This window comes from Mytilus galloprovincialis, chromosome 10 (genome assembly GCF_965363235.1).
Source record: "Mytilus galloprovincialis chromosome 10, xbMytGall1.hap1.1, whole genome shotgun sequence".
In the NCBI taxonomy this organism is placed as follows: Eukaryota; Metazoa; Mollusca; class Bivalvia; order Mytilida; family Mytilidae; genus Mytilus; species Mytilus galloprovincialis.
Genome location: NC_134847.1, coordinates 37,178,300 through 37,188,529, shown reverse-complemented (window position 1 = coordinate 37,188,529; position 10,230 = coordinate 37,178,300). Strand labels below are relative to the sequence as shown.

General features: G+C 32.5%; 1 protein-coding gene across 1 annotated transcript in view; it reads left to right on the top strand.

Annotated features, from left to right (window-relative positions):
• The first annotated feature begins 398 nt into the window (after positions 1-398).
• The window catches only part of LOC143047487 (epithelial cell-transforming sequence 2 oncogene-like), a 79,957-nt gene continuing 70,125 nt past the window's right edge, over positions 399-10,230 (top strand). The window contains exons 1-2 of the mRNA XM_076220544.1: positions 399-417; positions 8,608-8,840. Coding sequence (XP_076076659.1) covers positions 8,625-8,840 — 216 coding nt within the window. The 5' untranslated portion in view covers positions 399-417; positions 8,608-8,624. The remainder of the gene's footprint in view (positions 418-8,607; positions 8,841-10,230) is intronic.

Sequence of the window (10,230 nt, the reverse complement as noted above, 5' to 3'; positions counted from 1 at the left end):
CTGCGTTCCCCCATGTTCTATTTTAGCCGCTGTGCTCAGACTGAGAGGCCATGTTTATGGATCAATCCTCGGATAAAAATAATCAGCCGAACGGTTGACGGACGAAGATGTGAAAAAAAAATACACATTTGGCAGCAAAGCTAAAATTGATATATATTTATTTTCAACGAGGAAATTGACGATCATTTGTTATAAACTTACTGCTCCCTTCTTTCATTAGCAACACCAAGCCGCGCATGCGCACGATTAATGGCGGGGTGGCAGGAACTTGTCAGTTGAATTTGTACAAGTGAGTTGTTTACCAGAGTGAAATATAAATACACGCGAGATTTAAATAATTACAAGGGAGACAATCCAGTGTCAACAGCGACACCTACAGAATACAGAATACAGAATTTGTAAACACAACGAAAAACAGTAATGTTTACATTTAGATAAATGCAATACACTTTCACACATGAAAAGTTATCTCTGTTGAAATTAATGAAGTAAAATCTTGACGAATTTCACACAAATCGCCACCAGACCCCAGATTCAGACCAATTATCACACGCACCTGTTTCTATCCATACCATGTCCATGGGCATGGGAAGGTCGGCTATCCATATACATAGAAGTATATAAAAACCTTCCCATGAATAGAAGCAAGTGCCTGTGCCAATTATCTTGAATTGGCGAATATAGTGGGATCTTTGAGTGATATAGGCCTATCATATGTTGTCACATCTTATCTTTCTATTCTAAAACCGTTATTGCCATATTGGTGACGGTCTAATATGTTGACTTTGTTGTTGATTAACAGGAATTAAGGTTCACAATACACTTTGACAAAAACGGCAGTGTTAAGGTAGATCATAAGTAAATATTTTTTGAGACAGAATTTTCTTATACTTAAAATTGAGAATGGAAATGGGGAATGTGTCAAAGAGACAACAACCCGCCAAAATAAAAAACAACAGCAGAGGGTCACCAACAGGTCTTCAATGTAGCGAGAAATTCCCGCACCCGGAGGCGTCCTTCAGCTGGCCCCTAAACAAATATATACTAGTCCAGTGATAATGAACGTCATACTAATTTCCAAATTGTACACAAGAAACTAAAATTAAAATAATACAAGACTAACAAAGGCCAGAGGCTCCTGACTTGGGACAGGCGCAAAAATGCGGCAGGGTTAAACATGTTTGTGAGATCTCAACCCTCCCCCTATACCTCTAACCAATGTAGTAAAGTCAGGGTTTGACACTAACATTAGTGGTGATGTAGTCCACAGGACTACCAAGAAAAATTTTTGGGTAGTCCTTGTAGTCCACCTCTATCACCGGTGAGGGCCGCAACGCGGCCCGAACTAGCTAGGGGGGTTTGGGGGCATGCCCCCCCAAGAAAATTTTTCGAAATAAGATGCAATTTCCTGCCATCTGAGCACCTCAAAAGCACACAAATGTTCATTTGAGTTTTGAAAATATTATGGTTTTTTTTTCAGATAAATTAAAGTTGACATTCAGTGAATAAATTTTATTACTCCTGAACTTTTACCGTCAGAAAATTTTGAAAAATGAAATGCAAAATCTGCAATCTGAGACAATTTCTAAGGCCTTGTTAGGTGGAGTTATTTGACCTTTTATTCCAGGATTATTTAGAAAAAAAGGATAAAAATAAGTCAAAGTTTTCATTAATTCTTCAAACAGTTTATAAGATTTTTATTGTAGTGATACAATGTCTTTGTTTGTGAACTAGAGGTCAACTTCATCATCACTGTTAAAAGCAATTCAGTGGATATGTTGCTATTATTTTATAATGGTTATATTCTCCCACTGATAGATTATTGTTGTATTATTTGGAATGGTTGTGCTAAAAATGAGCTAGTCAGAATAATAAAATTGCAGAAAAGGGCTGCAAGACTTATTTTAGATGCTGATCCACTTTCATCATCAGCTCCACTGTTTAAACAGCTTGGATGGATGACAGTAGAGAACAGAATCTCATACCACAAATCAGCTTTGATGCATAAATGCCTTAAGAATGAAGCCCCGGTATATATCCCTGAAAAGTTTAAAGAAATGCCAGAAATAAACCAATACAATTGTTTGAGAAATGCCTCTTGCAAAAATTTACAAGTTCCAAAAGCCAAAACAGAGCTTTATAAGAAATCATTTATATATTCAGGATCTATTTTATGGAGTAACTTACCAATATCCCTGAAAAAAATCAACCTCAAGTACAAGCTCATTCAAAAAAGATTTAAATAAATTACTTGATGGAACATTAAGAAGCTGTGCATTTTTTATATGCATAATAATTTTCACACATTTACTCAAACTTATGATATTGTTGATGCCAATACTATACATGTCATATATGAATTTGTAACTTTTACCTGTTTTGAAAATTGTATATTTCATAACAATTTTTTATTTCATTATTCATGTATGTGTGTCTGTTTGATATTTTGTAATTGTTTGTTATATTTCATTGTATTTCATGAGGGCCTCAGGGAAGATTAGCTTTAGAGCTAACTGTGTAAAACCTCTTTAAATAAATAATTTTTATTATTATCATTATTATTAAATCAAAATGCCTTTAATACCATTTTGAATGACATGCATATATGGGTTTTTTTTAATAAGAAAGCCACTAAAAAATATTGTTGGCTTTTTTTTCAAACTACCTCTTCCTGTTTCTTTTTTTAGGGGTAATAATTTTTTTTCCAAATTTGGGAAGTATTTTTTTTTAACTCTGACATCTACGTTTTTATTGCTGACCTTTGCTGTCTAATCTGCAGTTTCTTCACATTTTGGTTATCAGACATTTTCATTTTACATTGAAAATCCCATGTGTTACAAACACTGTGAAGATTCTGATCAGAAATCTGGATCTCAAAAGTGCTTTAATAATAACAATATAAAATTTACGTTCTTCCAAATGCCATCACTGTCTTTGAAAAATGTAAACATATTTGGGAGGACTTTTATGCCAATTTTTAGCACTGAAATAGCCAGACCATATACAAATTTCCAGGTGGTCCACAGGACTACTGATTAACCATGTTTTGGTAGTCCTCCTAGATTTTAGGGGGGCACCGGACTACCGTTAGTGTCGAACCCTGAAAGTAAACGCATAACAATACGCACATTAAAATTCAGTTCAAGAGAAATCCGAGTCTGATGTCAGAAGATGTAACCAAAGAAAATAAACAAAATGACAATAATACATAAATAACAACAGACTACTAGCAGTTAACTGACATGCCAGCTCCAGACTTCAGCTAAACTGACTGAAAGATTATGATTTCATCATATGAACATCAGGCACAATCCTTCCTGTTAGGGGTTTAGTATCATACCATCATAACATATATGAGAAGAACATAACCCGTGTCATGCCAACAACTGTTTTTAGAATAAATGTGTTTAGTTCCGATGCAAAGACCTTATCAGTGACTCAAAATTAAAGCCAAAATATGCAATCTTTAATGACTTGACAACAGTATCGTAATTATATCCCTTCTTAATAAGTCTATTCAAAGGTTTTGTAAGTTTCTTAGCCAAAATGAAGATTTCACTATGCTCTTTTTAAAAATACGGTAGTGTCACCTATATTCGTGGATATAAGACTATTCAAACGGAATGCGGTAAAACTAAAAAACAACCGTTCGTTTTTTATGTTGATAATGTTACCTTAGAACTTCATTAAAATAATACAAGTTAGTTTGATTCTTTCTGTTAGCTACTTTATCAGGGCTCACACTACTTCAGAATTATAGGGAGAAGTGACTTCTCTTTTTGAAACTGATAGGGAGAAGTGGTGAGATTTGAAAGAGAAGTGCTCATCCGCGCGGTGCGATACAATGTTTGGATTTTACAATAGTATAAAGGGCCATATGTAAATAATGTTCTTTTTATACTATTCAATTCATATCTGAGTAAAAAAATTACAATTAAAGTAACATTTGAAATTAAAAGTTGTTTAAGCTTGTGAGAAACTACCAACTAAATATCTAGCACTAAAAAAATAAAAAATATTTAAAAAAAAATGTAAAGAAATTATAATATATCAATTACAATTTAATTAAAAATTATCTTGTGTATGACATTCAGTGTTTCTCATAAAAAAATATAAAAGTTATTAAGCTGGGCCATAATATATTGATATTAGTATAATCAGAGACATATATGTCTCTGGTATAATAGTCTCAGAGTTAAGCAACTTTAATCAATAGTTTGAAACAATCCATAAAAAATATAAGGAGTTATATACACCAATCAATTAGATGTAACCAAAAGTTCCTTAATGCGTGTGGAATGCGTAATTTTTCCCTTTGGGATCAATATTCTTCTGTCAGCTGTTCCATCCGTGCGTCCGTAGTAATTATTGTAAAAGTACGGATTTCGGTCATAGCTGGTCCGGTTCAGATCCGGAGATTAGAATTCGGTCAATGGCGGACGAATGCAAGAAAATTTACAAAAATAAACGATGTTTGACAAGTTATTTGGAAAGGAACATGACGTTTTTTATGCAATAAATGGATTAAAATTTACTGGAGGCAACTTTTATCACGTTTAAATGAAGTAACAAACTTATTTTGCCGCCGAAATTGAGGTTGATGTACGTTTTCGAGTAACAAGCACCGGTACTTGCGGAAATGCACGAAGTGATAAAAAGTTGTATTTTTATCAAATAACCTTTACACACTCGAAGACAATGCTTCAACCTCTTTTCAAAAGATAATGAATCGTTTATGTCTGAATTTCTTTAATTATCAATAAAAATTTGATGTTTCATCAACTTGGTAAAAATTGAAAATGTCCGATGACGGAAGCGACTGAAAGCGACTGTCGTCAAGAACAGGGCGACTTGTTTTCGCTTTTGGGGGTTGGGGAAAGCGAAGTGACGGTCGGGAAGGGGACTTCTTCGCCCAAGTCACCTGGTAGCGTGAGCCCTGCTTTATTTGATATGACCTACATTGTACATTTCTGGTGTACACAAATCGGCATTCTAAAAACAGTTGTTGGCATGACACGGGCTATGTTCTTCTCATATGTGTTATGATGGTATGATACTAAACCCCTAATGGGAAGCATTGTGCCTGATGTTCATATGATGAAATCATAATCTTTCAGTCAGTTTAATTGAAGTCTGGAGCTGGCATGTCAGTTAACTGCTAGTAGTCTGTTGTTATTTATGTATTATTGTCATTTTGTTTATTTTCTTTGGTTACATCTTCTGACATCAGACTCGGACTTCTCTTGAACTGAATTTTAATGTGCGTATTGTTATGCGTTTACTTTTCTACATTGGTTAGAGGTATAGGGGGAGGGTTGAGATCTCACAAACATGTTTAACCCCGCCGCATTTTTACGCCTGTCCCAAGTCAGGAGCCTCTGGCCTTTGTTAGTCTTGTATTATATTAATTTTAGTTTCTTGTGTACAATTTGGAAATTAGTATGGCGTTCATTATAACTGGACTAGTATATATTTGTTTAGGGGCCAGCTGAAGGACGCCTCCGGGTGCGGGAATTTCTCGCTACATTGAAGACCTGTTGGTGACCCTCTGCTGTTGTTTTTTATTTGGTCGGGTTGTTGTCTCTTTGACACATTCCCCATTTCCATTCTCAATTTTATATGATGCCAAGTACGTCACTTATTTTCGTGGAAAAAGTTTGTTCTAAAAATAACACAAGAAGAACACACAGTATGGAAGCCCAGTGGTGAGCATATAAATGTAATTTCAAACAAGCATATTTTTGTTCATTTTCAAATCAGTGAAAATAAAAACATTGTTGAAAGACCAAGTATTTATTTTAATTTTTATAAAGACTGAAATCCTTAAAAAAAAAAATGAAACACCAAAAAAAATAAGATTTTTTTTTTTTTAACTTTTTAAAAATTATTCAAATAACAAGTTACAAAATTGAATTAAAAGTTGCTAGTTACAGTTATTTTTACTTCGCATTAATTATAAAAAATGAGATTAAAGCTACAGTTCAGTCATTTTTTTTCCCTTTGGAATCATGATTTTTTTCAACAGAATATAAAGTTCACATTTATTAAATCAAGCAAATGTTCAAAACTCAAAAGTATTCCAACTGTTAATTAAGAACTATTTGCAGTAAATGTTAAATATAAATAAAACTGAGAACAGTCAAACAATTTACAAATGTATATATCATTTCTATCATTATTTTCAGTTTCTTTTTGCTTATCTTTCTGCCTTTTGAGTTGAACCTGTAAAATATTAAAAAAATAAAAATAATAATTTAGTGATACACAAATCTTTTATTTTTTAAACAAAACAAATAAATACACAATAAATTAAAACTGTTTACACAAATCCTCTATAAAACTCAGTAATCAACGTTAGTTGAACTTAATTTACAAGAATTATGCTCAATAACTCCCTTTTGAAGTTCATTTGATAAACCAAAAGTCATCTTTTATTGTTAAAATACATCAAAAACATGTAAGATTATGACACTGATTGCATTCCATATATTTTTTTGGCTGACAGGGAATCTCCTTGTTAATCACGTGATAATGTTCATTAGAAAAAGATAGGTTTTGTAATATATTTTAAGAAAATAAAAAGAAAAGATGGTATCACCAAACTTGTTTTCTTGCTACAAGTAAAAAGAAAAAATTTCCCTATCAGACCAGTATAAATTTTTTACTAAAATAGTTATCTTCCCTTAAATGGCTCATTTGAAAAAAATGATTCTAAAAGCAAATAAAATGATATTTGTTTAAATATTTTGAATTATACAATAAATTACCAAGTTTTTTTATATTATTAAACAGTCTATTCTTTAAATTGCAAATCTGTCTCCAAATTTGCAGATTTAGGCAAATAACAAGACCTATTTTTTACTGTGATTGTACAATCCAAGATGGCGGTATACCATGTATCTACCTTAAATACACCATGAAATTTTCTCTGAGTACTTAGACACAACTAGGCATGCCGCATGGGGCGAATAACTTCATTGACCAACACAACCAGATTGATTTTCTCGGTTGACTCCTTGAGCCAGTACTTCGAAACTGAGAAAAGCAATCGAGGTGAAATAAGTAACGATGATCTGTTTATCGATATGCAACCTATAGCGACGTTGTTAATTTCATTGATAACTGGCATATGGGTCCTTTATAGTTTTTAGGGATAATTTGTCATATCACTATACTGTGCTGAGAAAGGAAATTATCAGACAATAAGATCAAAGAATTTTTTTAGAAAATAGCATTAAATATACCTATTCGCAATTTTTCCACCATAACTGGACATCACAAAGGTTCTTCTTAAATTTTGATGACATATAATACAAAATATCTGACACCATGATTGAAACGTGATTGATGTATGACGTCAATAGTTCAAGCAGGCAGATTCTGAGATCAGCAGGGACAGATTTCCAAATAATGATTAGGTATATATATATCACTATTTGGAAAAGTCTTTGATGCCAAGTGTGGAATATCTCGGAACTAATGCATTAAATTACAAGTACTTTAGTAATGCATTGAATTGAGAAAAAAAAATGTTTTGTTAAATATTAATTATACATTTACATGTAAATGTCATTGGTGTGGCATGTTGTATTTTCCAGTATTTTTTAAGTATTTTTTAGTATCCCATTTATGTACTCTCAAATTGAATTTTTAAATACAGCACCAAACAGGTTGGGAATATCCCCCTGAATAAACGACTGTTCACCTGAATAAAGGACAAGGGGTCATTTTGTTGCTGTATAAAAGAAAAAAGAAAAACGTAGCTTTTTAAGCTTATATACATGTACATGTACATGTGTCGGAAAAAATCATTATATTTGGAAAAAACTTTCCTGAAAGAGCAGTCTTCAAGATGAACTGTTAAATCTACAAGCTCGGAGCTCAATTTTTGAAAATTTTTAGTTAGATTCTGTTGGCCTGTAGATATGATGTTTACAGGCCCGAGAGCAATTTTACAAGCCTGGGTTGCCACTCAGCTTGAAGACTGAAAGAGGGATCCACTTATTTTTTTATAATAAAGAAGATAAGTCCATGAATATTGCAGAATTCTTAGACATGTTTTGACCATATATAATACCAGATAGATGCATAGTTCTTTCAGAAAAAGATCTTCAAATAATATAAATATGTGCTCTTTTGTACTAAGAAGTGTTTGTTTATGAGACAAAAAAATTATCACTTGAAATGTAGCCCTCATAGTCATAAAATTTAAAAGGGTAGTCATCACATTGAGGGGTTGTTCCCAACCTGCTAAAACCCCTAATGCAGCACCCATTAGTATAGCCATCTAAAAATGTTGACCAGTGCAAATCAAAATGAATACTGATAGATAAAAATTTATCCTCTTTAAGTGTCTTATTTTTTCTCCAACTTGGCTATGGGATGGAAAACCTTGTGAAGATATGTTTAATCTTGAGTTAATTCTGAATAATTGATTTAAGATTATTCAATGACTAGGCGTTCATAATGTTAATGTTGCCATTGTAGAGTAGCAGAATATAAAGACAAAATCATAAATTCCGTTAACATACACTCATACCACATCTTCCTATATCTATGTAGCATAGTATGGACTTATATTTTATTTATTTTATTTTTTGTGTGTAGGAACAACAAAGATAACAATGGATGAACTAGACAGGCAGCAAGATGAAGAAAGAAGAACCTTGAAGATGAAAACGTCTACCAGAGCCCTAACACGGAATGATAATAAAGTGATAGGTCTAAATACCAACAGGAAGAGGGAGCTGGTGAAGGAAAATGAGAAATATGATACGTTAAAAATGAGAACATACAATAGTACATGGACTCCTGTAGTCCATAAACCTTCAAATCAACAGGTAAAATACAAAATTACAGATTGTATCTAAACATTTAAACGAGAAGACCTCATTTTGTGTGTCACTTCTCTTCTTTCACAATAAATTAATCATTATACCTCTGTGTCCTAAAGGTACAATGCATAGTCGCATTTGTCATCTATTCTTATGATTTTTCAGTTTGGGTTATTTTGGGAGAAAAATCAAAATATAGACGTCCGGATATGTTTCCGTCATCAGATCTACATTTAAGGCAGTCATGACTACCGGTAATAACATTGAGAACCAATCGTATGATAGATAAGACTGAAAATGAAAAATAAATAATACAATGCATAGTCGCATTTGTCATCCATTCTTATTATTATTCAGTCAAGTTGGGTTTTTTGGGGAGAAAAACGAAAGTATAGACATCCCGGTATGTTTTTGTCATCAGACCGACTTTTAAGTCGGTCATGACTACCGGTATTAACATTGAGAACAAATCGTATGATAGATAACATTTTTATTTTTTTAGATAACAAAAATGACAAAATAAATAAGCCAATCAAAGCGTGGTCCATATCGTGGTTTTTAGATTGTAATAACCACTACTTTTAAGTGTACATTATCTTCATAAGTACCCGGACGGGGACAAAACAATCAATTTCGCGTTTACCTGCATGTACATGTATACTATGATTAATATATATATAGACTCTATAGCAGTGCATGCATGATCGCCATGGAAAAGAAAAGTTAGCATTAATAGTTAATAGCAAATACACTTTATTTATAATCGAGATACGTATGTTCATAGTATACAGAAACGCGAAAATGCTGGAATATAACAGAAAACAAAATAATAACGGTCTTTGAAAAAAAGAGAGAGGGCTCTAAAATATTGTCCTGTTTCCATGTACTTATATGACTTTTGATATCATTTCTGAAATTCTCTAGACATAAAATCTTTTACAAAAATTAATCCTAAAATAATTTACATACTTCCAACCAAGCATTTAATTGGTCTAGTGTGTTTGACCATACATAAATAATAGATATAGGAAGATGTTGTATGAGTGCCAATGAGACAACTCTCCCTCCAATTCACAATTTATATAAAAGTAAACCATTAAAGGTCAAGGTCACTTTTACCTACATAATACACACAAATGACACCAGAAAAGTTGAAGACTTAGTATATATATTTATGCATCAATATGGGATAATCAAGCTATAAAACTGCTATGACATAATGAATTTGGAGCAAAAAAAGTACAACAAAAGATTAATTATCAATTTATCTATTGTCATTCTGGATTGCCTAAAAGCATCAGTTCAAAATTGGCAACATCTGTTAATCATCATTTTGTCTTTTTCAAAATTAGAATCTTCAATTTTTATTGATGTCACTTAGCAGTAAAAATTGAAA